Source organism: Sminthopsis crassicaudata, chromosome 1 (genome assembly GCF_048593235.1).
Source record: "Sminthopsis crassicaudata isolate SCR6 chromosome 1, ASM4859323v1, whole genome shotgun sequence".
NCBI lineage: Eukaryota > Metazoa > Chordata > Mammalia > Dasyuromorphia > Dasyuridae > Sminthopsis > Sminthopsis crassicaudata.
Window position 1 is genome coordinate 94830460 of NC_133617.1, and position 23472 is coordinate 94853931.

The window sequence follows — 23472 nt, forward strand, 5'->3', positions numbered from 1 at the left end:
CTTAATATATGGGTAATTAACATAATGTACCTTATGAACCATAATTTATCATTTCACTTGTGACCTTCTGTTATGCTATGACTGACAAGTTGGGTTCAGTTTTACTCTGCACATGTATTGATTATAGCAGTTTAGTCATTCCACCTAAACAGTGACAGTAGTCTGGGGGAGGGACAGGGAGCTCTCATGCCCACTCAACTTATTTTCATTCGTGTTTTATAAATGGGTAAACTGTGATGCCAATTATTTGACTTATCAGAGAGATCTCATTAAGGGAGGCACATTTGGAATTAGAAACCAGAGATTTTGTACCCACTGTCCCACAAAGAGCACTGTGACTTTGGACAAATCACTTAACCCCTTTGACCCCAACTGCCAGTTACCAAATGGGGTACCTGTACTACCTACTTCACAGAAGACTGAGAAGATCAAATGAGCCTTGTAATACTTTAACACTTTAAGTACCTGTAATTTCCTTATTCTGGGTCTTCTCTTGACTAATGCATATCACAAATCCTATCTAAATTAATAATTGATCATTGAAAATTGGTAGTAGTTGTACTTAAAATAAGTAAATTTGAATTAAAATGGAAATAAAATTAGTTTAAAACACTAATTAAAAATTTGAGGTATACTTTTATGATCTCTGTAACAAGTATCCTCAGATGACAGGCATACAGTCAAGCAATCAACAAGCATTTATTAAATGCTTCTTTGTTCTGGACACTGTGTTAATTAGGCACTGGAGGCAGGTGTGGACGTCTACTTGATGCCCTTTGGGCTTGATAAAACTTTCCAGAACTTTTCCTTTACTGGCATAACTTTAAAGACACTGGAATCAGATGTATGACATAAGATATTAAAAAGAGGACTTATATTGAAATCATATGGCTAAAGCTATTTAAATGTGAACTAATATTGTTGATATTTGAGTTATTAAATGAATTCAGGTGACAATTAGTTCTCTAACATTTATTTCTCATTCCAAAACCTGTTAACTTGAATTCAGAGGTTAATGAGGTAAAAGCCTGTCTAAATTCCAATAGAATGTAAGGTCCTTGAGGGCAGGCAGTGACCACTTTTGTATTTGTATACTTAACTTATTATACAAAGCCTTGTTTATAATAGGTTTATCATTTATTGACTGATAGAAAAGTTTTAAGAAATCATTAGAAAATATTCTTCCTTTTTTAATTAAAAGAGAAGTGGAAAACATGGAAGGAAAAAAGGATTACAGAAATAATGAAGATAAGTTTTTGGAAAAGATTGGCAACACTGATAAACTTTAACTGACATGGTTAAAAAAAAGAAAGGAAAATAAGTTGACAAAATTAAAAATGAAGAAGATGATTTCATGGTCACAAAGAGAAAGTAAATAGAATGCTTATAATCTACACAAAATTTTATGATAACAGAACTGAAAATTTAAAGAATAGGTCAGTTAGTATTTATTGATTGTTTGCCATATATTATACATTGTGCTAGGAACTAGAGAACACAAAGGTCAAAGTAAAATAGTCCCTGCCTCCACAAGGCTTTCATTCTATTAGTGGAAATAAAGTATGTGTGTTATGTGTAGGTACAGAGAAATACAAACATATGTATTACAAACACACACACATACATGTATAAAGACAATAGAATATGCACAATATATACAAATAAAAATTATATATAGGAAATGTATCATTATGCCCTGTAGCGAGCTGTCGTCTCCAGAAGCTGCTGGATCGCTCTCTGGGAAGAGATCTGCTGTGTCTACTCAAATCTCTCAGACAGATTCTTCTTCCTGTAGTGAACCGTTGTCTCCATGTAGTTGCTGTTAACTCTTGTCCAGAGAAGTGACTTCCCTTCCTGCAGAGAGCCCCGTCAGGCTTGATGCAATGCAGACACTTCTCCTTGAATCCTGGCTCTGAATCTCCTCCATCTCTTATCCTTCTCCAGGCAGACTCACTTTCCAGGCCCACTGTTCTCTCTTTTATTCTCCCAGAGAATGGGCGTGGGATAATGCAAGGGCTTCTGGGAAGAACCACCTCAGCCAATGAGCCTGCTCCTTCCATCAAGTCAACCTGAGTTCTCACCTTGTAATTGTCCAACCTGAATTCTCACCTTGTCACTATCCAGACAACCTGAGTTCTCACTTAGTAATCCTAACATCTCCCCCTTTCTTTTGATTTAGAACATAGGACAGTCATGACCTTGAAACATAAATCCATCAATATGGGAAGTATTACAGATAATTACATAAATTACATAAGCACATAGTAACATAGTAACATAACACATGCTAGAAGTATATAACATAATCATAAATTGAAAATTTATAAATGTCCATAAGTCCATTGTCCATTAGTCTCATCTTGTGTGAGGAAGTCCAATGATTCCTGCTGGTTTTTAAAGTTCTTTAACAGTCTTCTTATTATCCATGCTCTTTCAGTGTCAGATGTTTCTTAGATCTTCTCCTTTATTTTGAGGTCTTTCTCTTTTTCTGTCTCTCTCTGATGGACAAGGCGAATATGACTCGTTGGCACCCATCTGATTCCTTCTCCTGCTAAAGAAATACAAGCAAACCCTCTCTCCCAGGCAGTTAACCTATCTGGTCCCTTCCATTCACCACTTTCTGGATCTCTCCACATCACCTGGCGATTATCTAAGGACAGTGGAGATGCTCTCACTGGACACTGCCCTTCTGGTGGGTTATAAAACCTGTCTGCTGGAGCCAGTGCATCTTTGTCAAAAATTAGAAAATTAATGGTATAGAGAACAAGGTAGCCTATTCCATTTTAGATAGTTCTTTGTAACTTCTATCCATCACTCTAGCTGTTTTCAAAATTTGTTCCTTCTGCTTGATATCCCTTCAAATTCTTGACAATGCTTATAGTCTTCCATTAAATCTTTTTCTCAACGTTAAACACTCCTAAATCCTTTAATTGATCTTCATAAAGGAGACACTTTTGTTCTCCTTTACACATCATAATTACTACCTTCCTCCTCCAGATTCTCTCCAACTTCTCAATTATATTCCTAAGACACAGCATCCAGAAATAAGTTGTTTCATTCTAGAATTCTGTTCTTACCAAGGGAGACCAAGGTTATCTGACATATTTCTTCTTATAGTATTAATTTTGTTAGCTTATATTATTTGCTATCATGCTAGCTCTCACTTATTACCCAGGAGACGTAAATATAATTACTGATTCAGCCTATTCAGTAGGTGTAGTACAAAGAATTGCCACAGCCCAAATAAAATTTGTAGCCTCCAATATTTATCAGCTCTTTAAGGAACTTTAAGAGCAAGTGAGAAAACATCCAGGCAAGATTTATATCTTGCATGTCCACTCACATAGTGGACTTCCAGGTCCCATTTTTGATGGAAATTCAAAGGCAGATAGCCTTCTAACCATGTTAGCCAGTAGTCCTTTATTTCAGGAAGCCAGGGGCTTACATTATTAATGGGGGAGACAAAATGTATGGTTTGGACTAGCTGGTCACCGAGGTCTCTTCCAACGCAGATTTTGTGAAATGGTGTAATACAATAATATACTGCAGTGGTCCTCAAACTTTTAAAATAAGGGACAGTTCATTGTCCCTCAGACTGTTGGAGGCCCAGACCATAGTAAAAAAAACAAAAGCTAACACTCTCTGCCCCTCAGCCCATTTGCTATAACCCTGTGGGCTGCATGTGGCCCGTGGCCATAATTTGAGAAACCCTGATTATACAGCATGTTGTACTTGTTTAGTCATTTTAACTGTATCCAACTCTTAATCCAATTTGCAGTTTTATTGATAAAGATATTGGAAAAGTTTGCCATTTCCATCTTTAGCTCATTTTACAGATGAAGAAACTGTGTGTTATACCACTGTGTTTAGAGTGAGGAATTATTAAAAGAAAAAAGTATAGAGACCAATTTAGAGTAAACTATATAAAAAGGCAGAAGAGATTATGTATTTTATGTATTTTTAATGTAGTCTACTTTTTCCCCTAAGTCTGATATGAAATTTTTTTTTCTGTGATCTACCATTGAATCTTCCTTTATAGGTGGATGTGAATTAAAGGGAAGAATATAAAGATAGTGATGATGATTAAAAAAGAATATCTTTAAATCTTTCACAATAAGCATATGTGGTTATGTATATACAATAAATTTATATGAAAATCTTATATGTATCTGAATATAATTATGTAAAATCTCAACATGTGTTTATATATATTTGTTATGTGTGTGTGTATATACACACACACACACACACACATATATATATATATGCTTATATATGTTTGTGTATATACACAGAGTTTCTCAGAAATCTCTTTTCGAGGTGGGGTTTAACCATGTACATATTTAGGGATAGTCTGTGCTTAAACCAGTTCCTCATTTAATATTTCAAAGATCTGTGATTTTTATCAATCTGGCCAATCAAAGATTGTTAAGCTCTCCATCGTATAATAAAGTGTACTAATACAAAATGAAAAATGATTACTGTCTTCAAGGAGCCTTCAATCTCCTGAGGTGATGTACCTTCCAGTTTAGTACACAGTCTCCTTGAATTATTCTGGATAAACCTTTCTACATATGGACCAAGGCTGGTCCTTGAATTAAAGATATAGTTCCTCGGTGGGCCAAGCCTTTACCACTTGATAAAATCTTTCAGAATGTGTGCTCTACTGGCATGACCCTTGGAACCCAAGACCTTTTGCATGTTCTGATGAAGCAAGGCTTCAGGTGGGATGTAGAGCAGAATGATCATTGAAATGACTAAGCAATTCTTTTTTCCTTGATTTTTTTTTTTCTGATTCTTTTTTAGAACCCATTTTCTACTCTGTACAATGTTTATTATATATGAAAATCCCAATATTATCTCCACACCATTTTTTCTCCATGGCAGTAGTAGTAGTAAAATGATACAGTCCTATCAAGATCTGTCTATCTGTTTCTTCAATATATCTCTATGTAACATTCACATAGTGTTTTAAGGTTTATAAAATCCTTTTCACAGGAGCCCTTTGATTTAATTAGTAGAAATATTCTTATTTCCATTTTACAGAAGAACAAACCAGAGTCAAAAGAAATTAAGTTAACTTGCTCAAGTTTTTTAAAAATGGCAAAAAACAAAAGTAATATTGCTAGAAAGTTAATATAACCATTTAGTCTAACTTTACAAGAAAAAAAAATTCATATCTGCTTTTTAGGGAAATTTTTGTTTTGGGCTAGAGGATGAAATAGCAAGTCAGAACTGATTGTATTTAGAGGGAGCATGCTGTAGAGAAGCTGGCTTCGATCTTGACCAGTTTCAGGCTAGCTTGAACCAATAATAATAACCAGAATTCATCTTGAGTAAATAAACAAAAAATAATGTTGTTGTTAGAATTTAACTTTAAATAGGGGAAAACTGATAATATTTTCTGATGGGGCATGAAGGAGAATCAGAATGTTTGGGGATTTCTTGCCGTTTCCTTTTCCAGCTCGTTTAATAGATGAGGAAACAGGCATACAGGGTTAAGTGACCTGCCCGAGGTCACACAACTAGTAAGTGTCTGAGGCCAGATTTGAACTCGGGAAGAGGAGTTTTCCTAACTTCAGGCCTGGCACTCTTTCCACTGCACCGTCTGCCTATCATGTCACTGTACATATGCCTATGTCTTGTCACTTTTGTTACTAACATCAAGTTCATTACTATTTCCATTCTTTTTTTACTTTTTGACCTCAAACCTTTTATGAGGATAATTATATTTTAAAATTGCATATGTTTATTCTGCGTAAGGCTTAGTATTCACTGAATATCTGTGAGCATGAGAGACCTATGGGTTTAATGTCATATTAATTTGAAATTTACCAGATTTATATAACTCAGCTACAGAGGAATAGGCATTTAGCCCGAGGGCACAAAACACAGAGAAAGCTTCTCTCTTTTCCTTGGCTTCTTGCTTTTTGAATCTCAATCTTATTCCCTCATCACACTGCTACTCATGCTGATGCTTCAGTTTCCTAAAGTTTCAAATTATAAGACATTCTGACATATATACTATAAAAGATGAACATTTTTATAATAATAACAGAGTGACTTTCTGCTTTCCTGAGAAACTCTTAATAATCACTTTTAGGGTATATGGCAATTTAGATTTTTATTTCCTATCTAGACCAAACTTTTGAAACAAGAAGAAATATGGTTCAGAGACTGCACCAAAGCGGCTTTATCTTCAGTCCCTTTTGCCTACTGTCTGTGCCCTTCTGAGAATCTTCAAAGACATCGCAAAAATAAGGGACCCTGATAAACTATGGGATAAATTGCTTTCAAAGTATCAGGGAAAGAAAATCAAATCACTAAGGCTGTGAGGGAGATACTGTTGTAAACCTGATCAAAGCCCTTCAGAATACCTCTGTCAACATGAATGACAAGGGCATGGTGAGCTCCAGAGCAATGGAATGAGCTTCCTCCTTCACAATGCCAATCGAGTGCCCTGGGTGAATTCTGAAATAGAGTTTAAAATAGCAATTCTGACGAGCCGGTGCTAAAAGTGATGGGGTTACTCTGAAGGACTAGCTTGGTAACAAGAACCCAGAAGGATAGTGACAGGAGATTGCTTAAAAGCAGCAAACTAATGATATGCCCTAAGAAAAATTCTTCAGGGTTGACTTGGACAAACAGTTTGAAAAAAATCATCCTAAGCTGGCCACACTACATCGGCTTATAACATTGACAGGCAGGTACTGAAGGGCTGTTAGCTCTGAGAGAGGTACTATCAAGTGGAGGAGATTCAAAGATCATGTAAGCCTGGGTACTCAGAAATTCCTCATTGGCAAATCACTGAAAGGATGAAAAAAATCTTTCATTTTCTGAAGGTCTTTTGGTTATATGAGGAATAATAGTCTCTTGTAATCAATGCCTCTTATGATTTTTGTTAACATGAACTTGCATTGTTTTCAGTGTTCAGTTTTAAATATCATTTGCAAATTGGAGTACTCTGAAACAGTCAAAACAATTAAGCATTTTGGCTACATATGACTATATGTCAGATACTGTTAAATGATGAGAGTACAAAGACAGAATAAAAATGTCTCTGTTCTTAAAGAACTTAAATACTATTGGGGGAAACAGCCTTTACACCTAAAAGTAAATGTAAAATATGTGGAAAACTAATATATGATGATTTCTAGGGGAGGTGCTAGCTCTGAGGAATATCTAAAGGAGTTTTCTGTATGAGGGAGAGTTTAAGTTTAGCTTTGAAATAAACTAAGGATTCTAAGAAGCATTGATGAGGAGGGAATGAATTCTAGGATATTGAAAGATTTGGAGGATGAGAGATGGAATATCATGAATAAAAAATAGTAAGACCAGTTTTAACCAAAGTTGGTAAAAGGGAACATGAAATAAATCAGAAATTTAAAAATATACTTTTGGAGTCCAGTGATGAAGCACTTTAACTACCAAAAGAACAGTGGTTTCTGTTTCTCTCTCCATGTAACAAGGAACCATGACATTTCTTTTTTTTCCCCTTATCTTTATTTTTGTTTTTATTTTTGTTTTTGTTTTTGTTTTTTTGTTTTGTCAAAGCACTTGGGGTTATGACTTGCCCAGGATTATGCTAGAAAGTGTTACATGTCTGAGGCTTAATTTGAACTGAGCCATGGGATATTTTTTCCTAGTAAATTTATTTATTTTTGATATATATTGCATTATGAAACATGTTAAGAGAGAATAATAAGAGCAAAAAGGAAAATCATGGAAGAGAAAAAAAAAAGCAAAAAAGAAGTGAATATAGCATGTGCTGATTTACATTCAGCCTCATTTGTTCTTTTTCTTGATGCAAGTGACACTTTCTATTCAAAGTCTATTGGGATTGCTTTGGATCACTGAACACTAAAGAGAACCAAGTCTTTCATAGTTATTATTGTGTACAATGTATTCTGCTTGTTTTACTCAGAATCAGTTCATGCAACTCTTTCTACATCTTTCTAAAATCAGCTTGTTTGTCGTTTTTAATAGAACAATAATATCTCATTACCTTCATGTACTACTTGTTCAATCATTCCCCCCTTAATGGGTATCTAAGACATTTTCTAGTTCTTTGCTACCACAAAAAGAGCTGCTACAAACATTTTTGCACATGTGGGTCCTTTTCCCTCCATTATGATTTTCTTGGGATACAGACCCAATAATGGCAATGCTGGATCAATAGGTATGCACAGTTTTCTGGCTGTTTGGGCATAGTTTTAAATTATTCTTTAGAATGGTTGGATCATTCCATGACTCCACCAACAATACATTACTAGCCCAGTTTTCCCAAATCCCCTCCGACATTTTTCATTATTTTTTCCTGTCATCTTAGCCAATCTGAGAGGTGTGAAGTGGTACCTCAGAGTTGTTTTAATTTGCATTTCTCTAATCAATATTGATTTAGAGCATTTTTTCATATATCTGAAAATTGTCTTCATATCTTTTGACCATTTGTCAATTGGAGAATGACTTGCATTGTCATATATTTGACACAATTCATTATGTATTTTAGAAATTATTTCTTTATCAGAAACATTAGCTATAATTTTTTTTCAATTTTGTACTTCCTTTTTAATCTTGTTTCTGCTTGTTTTATTTGCACAAAACCTTTTTAATTTAATGTAATCAGAGTTGTTCATTTTGCCTTTCATAATGTCCTCTAGTTCTTTAGTCATAAATTCCTCTCTTCTCTAAGATCTGATAGCTAAATTGTCCCTTACTCTTCTAATTTGTTTATGGTATCATCCTTTATGCCCAATTATGTACTGATTTTGACCTTATTTTGGTATGGAGTGTGAAATACTCCATATTTTACATAGATATATGTAAAATTTCTGATATATTATTTTATAGTTTTCCCAGCAATTTTTGTCAGATAGTGAGTTCTTATTGCAGAAGCTAGAGTTTGGTAGTTTATCAAATGCTTGCTGTAAACCTTGATTATTGTGTCATGTGCCTCTAATTGATTCCACTGATCCACCACTTTTATTTCTTAGCCAATACAAAATAGTTTTGATGACTGCTGCTTCATAATAAAATTTTAGGTTTGGTACTGCTAAGGCACTATCTTTTGTAGTTTTTAAAAAAATTTTTCATTAATTCTCTTGATATTCTTGACCTTTTGTTTTTCTAGATGAATATTGTTATTCTTTCTAGTGCTTTAAAATAATGTTTTGGCAATTTGATTGCTATGACACTGAACAAGTAGATCAATTTATTACATTAGCTTGGCCTATTCATGAGCAATTGATATTTTTCCAATTGTTCAGATTTGATCTGTGTGAGAAATGTTTTGTAATTGTGGTCACATAGTTCTTGAATTTGTCTTGGCAGGTAGACCCCCCAAGTACTTTATTTTGTTTATAGTAATTTTTAAATGGAATTTCCTTTCTGTCTCTTGCTGATGGGCTTTGTCAGTAGTATATAGAAATACTGATGATTTGTGTGGGTTTATTTTATATCCTGCAACTTTGCTAAAGCTGTGAATTGTTTCCAGTATGTTTTTGGATGATTTTTTAGGAATCCCTAAGTATATAATCATATCATCTGCAAAGAGTGATAGTTTTATTTCTTCATTGGCTATTCTAATTCATTTAATTAATTTTTCTTTTTTTATTTTATTGCTAAAGCCAACATTTCCAGTACAATGTTGAGTAATAGTGGTGATTATGAACATCCTTGTTTCACCCTTGATCTTATTGGGAATGTGTCCAATTTCTCTGCATTATAAATAATGATTGCTGTTGGTTTTAGATAGTTAACTGCTTGTTGTTTTAAGGAAAGCTCCCTTTATCCTTAAGCTCTCTAGTGTTTTTAATTGGAATGGGTGCATATTGTCAAACAGCTTTTTCTGCATCTATTGAAATTAATTATCATATAATTTCTGTTGGTTTTGCTATTGATATGGTTGATTATGGTAATAATTTTCCTGATATTGAACTAGCCCTGCATTCCTTGGTATAAATCCCACTTAGTTATAGTGTGTTATTCTGTTGGTAAGTGCTACAATTTTTTTGCTAATATTTTATTTAAAATCTTTGCATCAACATTTGTGATGACCGGGCTAGCTCCCTGGATACCTTAGAATTAGCCAGAGTCAGGCTAAGCAAAAATCCTTGGTTTTTTGGAGTAGCAGTCCTGGGAACGGACACAGGAATCTCTACACCTTCTTTCTCTCTCTCCACCACCAAAAAGTAATTCTCTCTTGTCTTACTCCACCCTCCAATCCTTACAATTCTCTGTATATACCAACAGATGGAGCCAGCACAGAATAGTTGGGCAGGGACATTCTCCAAGCATAATAGAATATTGTCCAATTGGTAATTAGCCTTAAGTGCTCAGTTGTCCAAGTGCATCTGCTCAGAGTTTCAGTCCTTTACATCTCCTGCTTTCTTTTGTTTTAAAACAGTGCTAAAGCACTAAAAAGGAGATGATCACGCCTTCCCTGACTTCTCAGGAAGGGAGATGAAAAGCACCAAAGGGAAGTGAGGATTGCTAGCGGGTGTCTGGGCTGAAGGGTCTTATTAGAGACAGGTATACACAAACCCATCAGCATGGGAGATATTACACCAGCACATAGAAATAACACACAGGCTATTAGTGCTGACTCCCCACAGCCATGGCAGGCTCGATGTGGTGTAACAACATGAATTGTACATGCAAGTAGTGATATAACAAACAATATAAATCAACATGGTCTCGTAAAAGATTTCCAGAATCCTAGAAGAAGGGTATGTAAACATCAGTCACACATATGCCTTCTTCAGCAGCCAAGAGATAGTCCAAAACCAATCTATTGTCCATTGCTTCATGTGTCAGGGAATGCAATGATCCCCATAAGTTTTTGAAGCCCTGCAACAGTCTTTTTATATGTTAGGGAATCCAATGATTACTAAAGATTTTGAAGTCCTGCAAAAGTCTTATTATTTCTCAGAAAATCCAATGATTCCTGAGGGTTTTCAAGTCCTACAACAGTCTTATCATGTCTCAGAGAATACAATATTTCTGAGGGTTTTCAAGTCCTACAACAGTCTTATCATGTCTCAGAGAATCCAATGATTACTGAGGATTTTCAAGTCCAACAATTTTTAATGTCCATGAGTCAAAACACCATAATTTCCATGCTCTTTCAATGGTGGGCACAGTCAGCGATGGAACCATTCAATGTTTCTTGGGTCTTCTCCTTTGTTTTTCTGTCTCTCTCCAATGGACAAGGTGAATACGGCTCGTTGTCACCCATGTGATTCTTTCTCCATCTGTAGAGATACAAGCAAACCCTCTCCCCCAAGCAGTTAACCTATCTAATCCCTATCATTCACCTCTCTCTGGGTCTTTCCACATCACTTGGCAATTATCTAAGGATAGTGGAGCTGCTCACACTGGACACTGCCCTTCCAGTGGGTTATAAAACCTGTCTGCTCAAGCCAGTGCATCTTTGTCAAAAATCAAGAAGTTAATAGTATAAAGGGCTAGATTTAGAAGTTCTCTAGGATTACCTGTAGCTCCCCCTTTCTTTTGTTTTTGGAAGAGCATCTTAATGTCTCTGTTTATCCTCTCTACTATTGTCTGTCCTTGAGGATGAAAGGGCATGCCAGTGGTGTATAAAATCTTATACTGTGTACAAAAGTGTGCAAAATGTTTAGAAGTATATACAGGTCCATTGTCTGTTTTTATTGTTTGTGGCACACCTATAATTGCAAATGCTTGTATAAGGAATTCAGTGACCACTTGGGCTATCTCTTTTGCTGCTGGTATTGCAAAAGTGAATCCTGAAAAGGTGTCTACCACAATGTGAATAAAAGACAGACGACCAAAAGATATATAATGGGTCACATCCATTTGCCAAATTTCATTAGGTCTCAAACTACAAAGGTTCTTCTCTGGAGGGGAGTGTAGGAGCATGGAAAGGAATGCAAGCTGGATAGGCTTTTACTATTCTCCTAGCTTCCTCTCTTGTTAGTCCAAATTGTAAAGTAAAGCTTGAGCAGCCTGATGATATTTAAAATGAGATTCTTGGGCTTCTAGAAATAAAGGAATATTGCCCAACATGGTTAGAAGGCTATCTGCCTTTGAATTACCATCAAAAATAGGACCTGGAAGTCCACTATGAGAGTGGACATGCAAGATATAAATCTTACCTGGATGCTTTCTCTCTTGCTCTTGAAGTTCCTTAAAGAGCTGATATATATTAGAGGCTACAAATTTTATTTGGGCTGTGGCAATTCTTTGTACCACACCTACTGAATACGCTGAATCAGATATTATATTTATATCTCCTGGATAATAAGTAAGAGCAAGAATGATTGCATACTTTTGAGTGGACTGAAAAGGAGTTCTGATTACTCTCTTTATAGTTAAGTCACGAGAGTATACAGCTAAATATTATGTTTGGATGTATCTGTAAAGGTAGTTGGTCCTTTAAGAAAAATTTTAGAAACCTTTTCTTCAAGAATCCATTTCCAATTATGTAATAGTCTGGTAATCTTAATGGAGACCCGCGTGTAAAATTTGGAACCATGGCTAACAAAATTTGCCTCTCTAGGATGGTTTCACAGCACACATTAATTAACTTGTGCATTAGTATAAAAGGTGTATATCTTGTCAGGTCTTATCCCAGATAATTGTACTGCTCACTTAATGGCCTTTAATAAAATTCTAGCCACAAGCATTGGGTAAGGAGTAAGACTTTGTTCTGGTTGTGCTGGGAGGTTCACCTACTCTATCACACTGTCTTCTTGATTAAGGACTGCTGTGGCTGCCTCTTGGTTAGCAAAAACTGATATTTCCAAGGGTTTTTGAGTGACTCTTTCAACCAGTTCAGCCTCTTGAGCTTCTTTTGTAAGCTGGTGTTGTGAGTTTAAAGCACTGTATCTTCTTAAAATGTCATATAATGGTTGCAGTTGATAGGTAGTCAAGCCCAACACGGGACGCATCCATTGGATATCTCCTATCAATTTCTGGAAGTCATTTAAGGTGTTTAGCTTCTCTGTTTTTTAGGAGAGTTTTATACTGTAAGCACCTAAATATTGAAAAGGAGCATGTCTTTGAATTTTTTCTGGAGCTAAGCACAATTTATAATTCCTTAGAATTTCTATGGTCTTTTGTAGAGATGCTTCTAACATTTGTTCTTCAGGTGCACATCCAAATATATCATCCATGTAATGTAATAACATTATTTTTGGAAATGCTTTTCTTACTGGAGTAAGAGCAGCAGCAATATACATTTGACACATAGTAGGGCTGTTTTTCATTCCTTGTGGCAAAATTGTCCGTTCATATCTACTATAAGGCTCTCAACTAAGTTAATGCTGGGCACTGAAAAGGCAAATCTTTTCATTTCCTCTTTAATGTCTATAACCCAAAGAGGCCATTCTCTAGGCAATTGAGTAGGAGTTGGAAGTCCAGGTTGAAGAGTTTCTATAGTTTCCATCTGTTCATTTATCTTTGTTTATCATCCTCCATTTTCCAGATTTCTTTCTTACAACAAATATTGGGGAATTTCAAGGAGTTAGAGAAGGTTGTAAGTGTCCTTGGTCAAGTTGCTCCTGTACTATATCTAATAAGGCCTGAATCACTAGTAAGGGCCACTGTTCTATCCACACTGGTATATCAGTTTTCCATTGGATAGGAACAGGTGAAAGTGGTGGCAGGCCTTCAACAGCAGTGCCCTGCTTAAAAAACCGAAGTACTCATTTTTAATCCTAATTGTTGTAAAATGTCTCTTCCCCACAGATTAATGGGAATTTTTTTCAACTATAAAAGGAGAAAAACTCCTGTTTCACCTTCAAAAATCCATCTCAGAAGAGTAGGAATAACTTCAGCTGCTATTGATCCTCCTACCCCAGACGTGTAGGTGTCTCCCTTAATCTTTGATCAGGACTGGGGCCAGTTGGCACTTCTAATAACTGTGCAATCTGAACCTGTTTCTTCCAATCCTTCTACTATCTATATAAATGGCATATATAGATAATGAGCATAGGTCAGTCAGCTGTCACGGCTGCTGTCCAGTATATTTCTGGTTTTTGTTGCTTGGAGTCAGAATCTGGGCAACTGTCACCAGATTACTTATTAGGAGCCTGTATCAATAGACCTGATGCTACTACTTCTCCTGGTTGATAAGTCACACATTGTCTACCTGTATTAGTGACTGGGATATTATCTACACATTCTCCAGATTCCCACATCAGTGTATGGATGAATACTGTTTTGTAAACACTCTCAGGAGGTGAAATGGTCAAGCCTTCTGTGCCTGGAGGCAAGGGATCCACAGGCTGGAGAGGAATATATTTCACCTCTTCAGGGAGTATCTCAGTTGTCCCAGCTGCACACAACTCCATTCTCCCCAATTGTAATCCCTTTCTCCCATCAGGTGGCTTTCTGGCTGATTGGTAATGTCTAGGGTTTGAACTTCTAGGCACTCTCTGGGTGTAGCATTGGTTGCCATCATGCCCTAAGTGTTTTTTGCCTTGGACCCCGGGGCTGGGCTCCTCATCCTGTTTCCCTAAATCAGTCTACATTCTGATGCCCAATGGAAGCCTCTGTTGCATTTTGGATATGGTGTATTGGGTCTTATTCTCCCACCCTATCTTCTTATTCTGTCTCTGTGCCAACATTTTGCTTTCAGATGCCCCACTTTCCACATTAAAAGCATTGACGAGTCTCTCTGGAAGTCCCTTGCCAAAAGGGACCCTATCTTCCCATGTTGGGATCTTGGGAAGTCTGCATCATAGCCTGGCTATAAAAGACATTTGTGCCCAATGTGGCACAATGTCTTATGATCTCCTCTAAAGGAGAATCCTTGTGTAGTCTTAGTATAATCCTTCAGCAAACCTCATCAGCATTTTCTTTAGCAAGTTGCCTTATAATTTCTGTTACTGCTTTTTCACCATTAGTCCGTTTGATAGCTGTCTGCAAATGTCCCACAAAATCAGCAAAGGGTTCATTTGATCCTTCTACAATTTTTGTGAAGGCCTCACCCTTGTCGTTTTTACTAGGGAAAAAAGCCCATGCTTTGATAGCAGCAGCAGTAATTTGCTCATATGCTGCTATGGGGCAATTAATCTGTACTGAAATTTCTGCATAAGAATTTACACCTGTTAGTTGGTCACAGGTAATTGAAGTATTAACTCCACTATGACTATTTTGTTGGGCTTGTATCCTATAGAGCTCACTATATTCAGAAAGCCACAATAAGTTTTGTCCAGGTTTTAAGCATACCCTTGCTATAGATTTCCAGTCACTAGGGGTTAAGACTTCATAAGCCAGTTCTGTAATAACATTTTAACATAAGCTGATGTAGCCCCATAAAGAGAACAAGCTTTTTTCAGGTCTTTGAGGATTTCTTGATCAAAAGGAGTATATCTTCTACTTTCTTGACCTGAAGAATTAAACTGTTGAATCATTGGATACGTACCTATTTTCAATTCAACTAAATCCTGCCCTTCTTCTGTGGCTTTAAGTATTGCCTTTTGCAATCTAGTCATAGGGGGTGATTGCTGGGGGAGAGGTGCTGGTGTTATCACTACCCCTCCCACTACTCCTCTTCCCTCCATCTTGGAAGGTAGAGTTGATGGGGGCGTGTCATTAATCTGCTCCATAGACTGGATTGAAGCTGCCTTGTGAAAGGGAGAGTCACCATACTCTTGAACCTGACTTAATTCACTATGCCCTTGGGCGATGATGTTATTAATCCCTTTATTGTCTTCCTCTTTTTCCTCACACTTCCTCATCTGGCTGTTTCTAAATTTTTTTTTTTTTTTTTTTTTTTTTTTTTCCTATAACTTACAGGATTCTTTAAGGCCAATTGTATTATGTTGTATGTATAGAATGTTTCCTTGGAAATCGAATGAGGACTTTTATCATTGTAGTATTCACATAGTTGATCTCCTACCAGCTTCCAATTATCTAGCCTTATTTCTTCTTCCTTTAAAATCCAAGGGGACATGTGTTCTAATGTACCCAAGAGTCTAGCAATCTGTTCCCAAGCTACAATTAAGCCTTGTCCCTTGATCAACTTACATATGCTTTTTATAGTGCCCCTTTGGGGCGGGGGTGGGGGTGGAGCTGGGAATGAGAATCTTTTCCTAACATGTGCCCCATTTCAGCTAGAAAAGGTTACTAGTTTAGCCCTTAACAAAGTAAGTTCCTTGTTTGTCTATTAAAATACTCACCCAATTTCCTGGTCACTAGGGATTGAAAGTAGGGTCCTTAGTCCACACTTTGGGTGCCAAATGTGATGACCAGGCTAGCTCCTTGGATACCTTAGAATTAGCCGGAGTCAGGATAAGCGAAAAGTCCTTGATCTTTTTTCTTGGTCTTTTGGAGTCACAGTCCTGGGAATGGACACAGGAATCTCCAAACCTTCTTTCTCTCTCTCCACTGCCAAAAAGTAACTCTCCCTTGTTTTACTCCACCCTCCAATCCCTCTTACAGTTCTTTGTATACACCAACAGATGGAGCCAGCACAGAATAGTTGGGGAGGGTCATTCTCCAACCATATGCTAATAGCGTATTGTCCAATTGGTAATTAGCCTTAAGTGCTCAGTTGTCCAAGTACATCTGCTCAGAGTTTCAGCCCTTTACAAACATTCAATAGGGATATTGGTCTAATTTTTTTTTTTTTTTTTGTATTTTTACTCTTTCTGGTTTAGGTGTCTATGCCATAATTGTGTCATAGAAGAAATTTGCAGAACTCCTTCTTTAGCTGTTTTCCCACATATTTTACACACAGTATTGGAATTGTGTTCTTTAGGTATTTGGTAGAATTCACTTGTGAATTCATCTGCCCCTGGAGATTTTTTTTCTCAGAGAGTTAATTAATGGCTTGTTCAATTTCTTTTTCTAAAATGTAACTATTTAAATGTTTTATTTCCTGTTCTATTATCTGAACAATTTATATTTTTTATAAATTTTCATCCATTTTGGTTAGATTATCAGACTTGCTGCTATACAATTGAACAAAATAACTCTTTATCATTGCTTTACTTCTTTTTCATAGGTGATAAGTTTAGCCTTTTTATTTTTGATGGTGGTGATTTAGTTTTTTAAAGTTTATCTATCTTGTTGGTTTTTTCATAAACTAGTTCTTAGTTTTATTTATTAATTCAACAATTTTCTTAGTTTCAGTTATTAATTTCTCTTTTGAGTTTCAGAATTTCTAATGTATTTAATTGGGGGGTTTTAATTTGTTCTTTTTCCAGCTTTTTCCTTTGTATGCGCCCAATTCACTCATCTCCTTTTTTTTTTCTATTTTATTCATGGAGTTATTTAGAGATAAAAAATTTCCCCTAGGAACTGCTTTGGCTGCATCACATAAGTTTTGGTATGTTGTATCATTATGGTCATTCTCTTGGATGAAATTATGGATGAATCTCTGTGATTTATTGCTTGACCTGCTCCTTTTTTAAAATGAGTATTTAATTTCCAATTTTTAAAAATCTATATTTTTCTGGCCCTTTATTGAATATGATTTTTATTACATTGTAGTCTGAAAAGGAAGCATTTACTATTTCCTGTTAGACCTCCGCATACCTCTTTTTCTAGTAGAGACCTGTTTCCACCCCTTAATGTCTTTTTCTTTGATGTCATCATACCAGAGTATTCACAACTATATCCCCTATCCATGTGATGCCTACCTCTGTCTGCCCAAGTATTGGATACAATTCTAAAGAGTTACAGATAGCAATCTTTTTCTCATCTAGGGATGTGAGCAGTTTAGCCTTTAAATAATATATATTTTTGTATAAATAAATAGATAAGTAAATAAGTAAGTAAATATATATATATTTATACATATATGTGTGTATATATATTTATACATATATATGTGTGTGTATATATATTTATACATACATGTATATATATATGTATATATATGTATGTATATGTATACATATATATATATATGTATGTAGTTCCGTTAACCTTCCTATGATTCGTTCTAGTTCTTTGTTTGTAGATTAAATTTTCTGTTTAGTTCTGTTTTTTTCCACAGAAATAATTGGAAGTATCTTATTGAAGATACATGACTTCCTTGAAAGATGACACTAACTTTCCCTAGGTAATTAATTCCAGGTGGTAACCTATGTCCTTTGCCTTGTAGAATATGGTATTCCAGACCTTCCAATCCTTTATTATAGAAGCTGCTAGATCATGATAATCCTAACTGTTGCTCCTTGATATTTGAATTGTTTTTGCTTGGCAACTTTACTTGGCAGTATTTTTCCCTCTGAGATTGTGGTTGTGGAATTTTGAAATAATGTTCTTGTGGGATCTCTTCCCAAATGTGATTGATGGATTTCCTCCTCTGTTTCTAGAATATTGGGGCATTTTTTTCTGAATGATCTCTTGAAGAATGCTATCCACGCTGCTTTTTTTTTTTTTTTTTGGTCATGGCCTCCAGATAGGCCAATGATTTTTTAATTGTCTGTTCTGTATCAATTTTCCAGAATGGCTGTTTTTCTAATGAGGTTTTTCAAATTTTGTTTCATTTTGTTTCATTCTTTTTAGTTTGACTGATTCTTGATGTCTCACTAAGTCGTTAGTTTCAGTTTGCCCTGTTCTGGTTTTTAATGTGTGATATTATTCAATTAGCTTTTGTATATCGTTTTCTATTTGGTTAATTCTACTTTTTAGGAAGTTGTTTTCCTCAGACATTTTTTTCCTTCCTTTTCCAACCTTTTGACTCTCCCACGCACATTACTTATTTCCTTTCTCATTTTTTCTTCTACCTTTCTTATTTGCCTTTTAAAGTCACTTCCAAGAAGCCTTTTTGGGCTTGAGACCAATTCAAATCACTTTTTGAGATTTCCTCTGTGGACATTTTATTCTTGTCTGAGTTGGGTTGAACACTTTTTTTCATCCCAGTGAGACTGCTCTTTGTTGAAGTTTTTTCCAGTCTATCTTGAGCTCTTTTCAGACTATTCTCAGAGGCTTGGCTTCATGTGGTTTTCTAGGGAAATTGGGAGAGCTGGAGCAGCTTCTTGCCTTTATTCCGCCATCTTGGCTCCACTTGCAGAACTCCCATGAAATTTCTTGGTGGCATGATTGTACCTGGGCTTTTTTAGGAAGATGGTTTTGTCAACTGATTCCAAGATGCATTAGAATTGAAAAAGATTTGTGGAACAGAGATCAAAGAGGAATCTATTGCAAAAATTTAGGAGAGATGAAATAGCCTGAACTACAATGGTGGTTATAGAGTAGAGTGAACCAGTTCACTGTCAGATCTTCTTGTTTCTGCCTTCACAGCATCTTTCATATATGTCCCCTTTTTCTCCACTCATCATACCTGTCACCCTTGCATAGCCCTTCCTCCCCTCTAGTCTGAATTATTGCAATAACTTTATAAGAATTCTTTCTACCTCAGTTGTTCCCACTCATTAACCATGGTATCTGACTGTGTAGGTCTGATTGTGCATCCTCTTTCAACAGTGAAATCCTATCATTTAGAGTTCTTCTTCCTTAGTTGACTACTTCCTTCTTTTTCAACCTTCTTAGACTTTCTTCCCCTTCGTATATTTTAAAATCTAGCCACAGTGGCCTCCTTGAACACGACATTCAACAGTCTCTTGTCTGGCTTGTCTGTTGCTTGGAATGCTCTATTCCTTCACCATTGTTTATTACTTCCCCAGTTTTTTTCCCCCCAGGGTTCAGCTCAAATTTCACTTTAAAGAGGACTTTTCCTATCCCCTAGCCATTAATGCCTTCCTTTATGGCACTAATTTCTTTTTAATTTGTAAATATCTAAATTTCTACATATTGTTTCTGACATTATAATGTGAGTTATAGAGGGTAGGGATTATCCTTTTCTTTTCTTCATGTCCCCAGTGTTCAGTCCTGGCACACAGTAAGAATGTAAATGCTTATTGACTCACAGACTTTGTGGGTAAGTAGATAACAGATTAGACACAACTGATTAAATATCTACAATGTAAGTTGAAAATTCATGAAGGGATTGTAAACCTGAGTGAATTGAAGGGTGATGGTACCTTTGACAGAAACAAGAAGCTTAGGGAGAGAGGGTAGGTCTGGAGAAAGAGAGGGGAAGATAGTGAATTCTATATTGGATTAATTGAAATTGATTCATAGAATCATGTAAATAGAGATGATTGTTGAAACTTATAGGAATAGAACAGAAAAGAACACAGGTTAGATACTTGGAATGTATCAATAGTTAGAAGATGGCTCATGGATGATAGAGGAGCTGCAGTAAAGGAGATTGAGAAGGATCAATCAGACAAGAAGAAAAGAAACCAGGAGAGAGCTTCATCAGGAGAATTCAAAGAAGAGAGTATCTAGGAAAAGAGAATGGTCCATTGTGTCAGATGCTACAGAAAGGTTAAAAAGATTAAGATTGGAGCATTTAGGAAAGGACAAACATCATATCAAGATAACATCGAGAAAAGACAATTGAATTGGGCTATTAAGAGATCAGTGATAATTTTAAATGGGCAGCTTGGTGCCACCATGGATAGGACACTGGCCCTGGAGTCAGGAAGATCTAATTTCAAATCCAATGTCAGATACTTCTTAGCTATGTGACCCTAGGCAAGTCACTTGATCCTGTTTGCCTCAGTTTCATCATCTGTAAAGTGAGCTGGAGAAGGAAATGGCAAACTACTCCGTTATCCTTGTTAAGAAAATCCTAAACTGGATCATAAAGAGTTGAACAGGACTGAATAACAATTTAATATAAATCAATATACATCACTACATATATTTTCTTACCATCATGTATAAGAATATTTATCTTGATTATAAGGAAAAACTGTTTAGCAGCTAAAGGTGTTCAAAAGTTGAATTAGCCAATTCAGGAGCAAAGTGAGATCTTTATTATTGTAGGTAGATCTGAAAGTTAGATCATTGTTTCTTGGTGGTATTATATCATAGGTGGGATTCTTGATTTGATTAGTGGTAGGACTAAATCACCTTGAAATCTATCTTCTGAAATCTGAATCTGTCGTTTCATGTTATTCTCCTATTGTTTTTCATTGCTTATTAGTCCTTAATTTTAAATCTTTCCTAAAGTTTTATAAATGAGGAGAGGGCATCAAGAATGAACATTTATGAATGGAATCCACAAACATAGCATTACATTATCTTGTTATTTGTTAGAGTTCCATTCTCTTATCTAATTTTTACAAAGTAGCAAAATCATCTAGTGTCCATTTAATCCTATCTCCTTTAACAGCTCCCTCTATTTTGAAAATATCATGTGCAATAATATGCCCTTGAAGGGAAAGCTTGATAGAAGGGAGGAGAAAGAGTCCAAGATAATTCACAAAGGCTGTAAGATATTCAACAGTTGTTTGGTCATTCTACTGCTAACTTAAACAAAGATTTACATCTGAACTTCTTAATTGTTTATTTGTTGAAAGATGTGATTTTCAGAGCCCAAGTTTCCATCTTGTAGTGTTACTGATTATGTTTTCTTTCTATTTAAGGACAAAAGAAGTTATTCTTGCCCGGTATGCCAAAAGTCATTTTCAGAAGATAGGTTGATAAAATCACACATTAAGACAAATCATCCTGGTGAGTAAAAGCTGTTCAGAAGACATATAAAAGAAGGGATTATTTTCACCTTACAGAATTCTGTTTGAAGGAATTGTATTTGAGCAAAACATAGTATTGTACACTATTCCAAATGAAATGAAGTGAGAGGAAGCCAATTTCCTTAATAGATTTTTTTTCCTCACTTTACAAACACATACAGCCACCCATACCTACATACAGCACTTCATAGTATACAAAACTCTTTGTGTCTGAGTATATGATGTATATATATATGTCTCACATGCATATACATATTACACATATATATATGTATATATATATAAATATATTTCTTTCTATAGGTTTTAGATAAAAGAAGTATATAGCTTTTAGCTTTTAAAGCAACCCTCATATAAACTTAGTTTTGGGGGGCTTTTAAATTTGGGATTAGTGAATTTATTAGTTTTTAAATTAATATTTTGATAACTTTTAGTGTGATTGGTTTTCTTTATAACAATATGTATTTTATGCATTTGAAAATTAATTTGAGAAGGGACCCAAAGTCTTTTCCAAACAGCCACAGGTATCCATGACACACTATTGTTTATCCTTACTTTTCAAAGAGAACTAATGACATCCCAGGGTGATGCGAATTGGATATAAGTGAAGAAGAGTTACACAAAGCCATCAGCCTTACTCTCTTTTCCTGAGTCATCAAAATCCAGGACAAAGTCAAGAGAATGATGGCCTAGGATTCAGTGGAGGATCTCAGGGTCTTCTATATCTGACCGAGCTCTAAGTGCTCCCCAGCAGCTCTTTCAGCCACCTTCATAGTCATTGGAACACATTGTTCTCATCTGCCCATGCTTGATGTAGTTACCTCCCCTCTACCTCCCAATTCACTGAGGGGTTTGAGACCTATCATTACCCTCAACTTGGTTTACCAGTTGTAGCTGCTGATTACCAGTGTGTAGCTGCTGGTGAGAGTGGAGCCACAGGTGAGTATGGGGTGCCAGGTGGACACCAAAGATGAATAAGGAACCTGGAAAATGTTCAACAAGTCTTCACCCCGGAACTGCTCTTCTTCCCTGAACACCTTGAGGGTGCTAGGGAAAAACATCTAGTAGAGAGTTTATTTTAGCTGAGATTTGAAGGAAACTTGGAGGCAGAAGTCTTCTCACAGCAGTTTTTACCTCTCAGGATACCTAACACATTCTACTAGGCATTTTCTGGATCCTAGCCCTCTTAACAATATTGTAATAAAAGTCACATTTCTAGTACTTTAAGCCTAACAAAGCCCTTTCCTCACAAATCCAGTAAGCTAGGTAATAAGTACAAAATATTATTTTATCTGTTTTGTAGATGAGAAAATTGAGGGTACTGTGAAGTCAAGTCCAGAGTCATATTGTCTAATGTGTTTAGAACTCTGGCCTTCTGTTTCAACTCAGGGGGCAAAACTCCCAAGGAGGCAGCCAGGTGGCATAGTGGATAAGATGCTGGACCTGGAGTCAGGAAGATTGAAGTTCAAATGTAGCTTCAGACATACTATAAATCTAGGCAAGGCAGTTAGTGTGGTCTATCTGCCTCAGCTTTGCTATCTGTAAAATGGAGATAATAAGAGCACTTCCTCCTAGGATTGTTGTGAGGTCAAATAATATTTGTAAAACACTTTGACAAACCTGGTAGCAGCACTATCTAAATGCACATTTTCATGTCTTTGTAACTTTTTAATACTTTTACCAGTACTTACAACTTGCCCTGGGGCATCCTGTGGGATAGCCATTCTTAGGACTAACTTGTGTTAGCTAGAAAGTACTTTAAAGACTAGGAAGCCAGTCAATCAGTGAAGAAGCATTTGAGCCCTTACTATGTCCCAGGCACTGTGGGACTTGATGGGGATACAGAGCTTTCTTGGTGGCAGTGAAAATATTGGGTCCAAATCTAGAAGGGAAAGCTGAACGGGTGGGGGGGCTGTGGAGGCAGTTT

The 23472-nt window shown here is 36.1% G+C and overlaps 1 protein-coding gene across 4 annotated transcripts in view; it reads left to right on the plus strand.

The window, feature by feature from the left end:
• ZFAT (zinc finger and AT-hook domain containing) overlaps positions 1-23472 on the plus strand; it is a 299993-nt gene that overhangs the window by 150961 nt on the left and 125560 nt on the right. For all 4 annotated transcript variants that reach the window (XM_074264927.1, XM_074264935.1, XM_074264944.1 and 1 more), the window contains one exon: positions 21438-21525. In XM_074264927.1, the coding sequence (XP_074121028.1) occupies positions 21438-21525 (88 nt within the window). The remainder of the gene's footprint in view (positions 1-21437; positions 21526-23472) is intronic.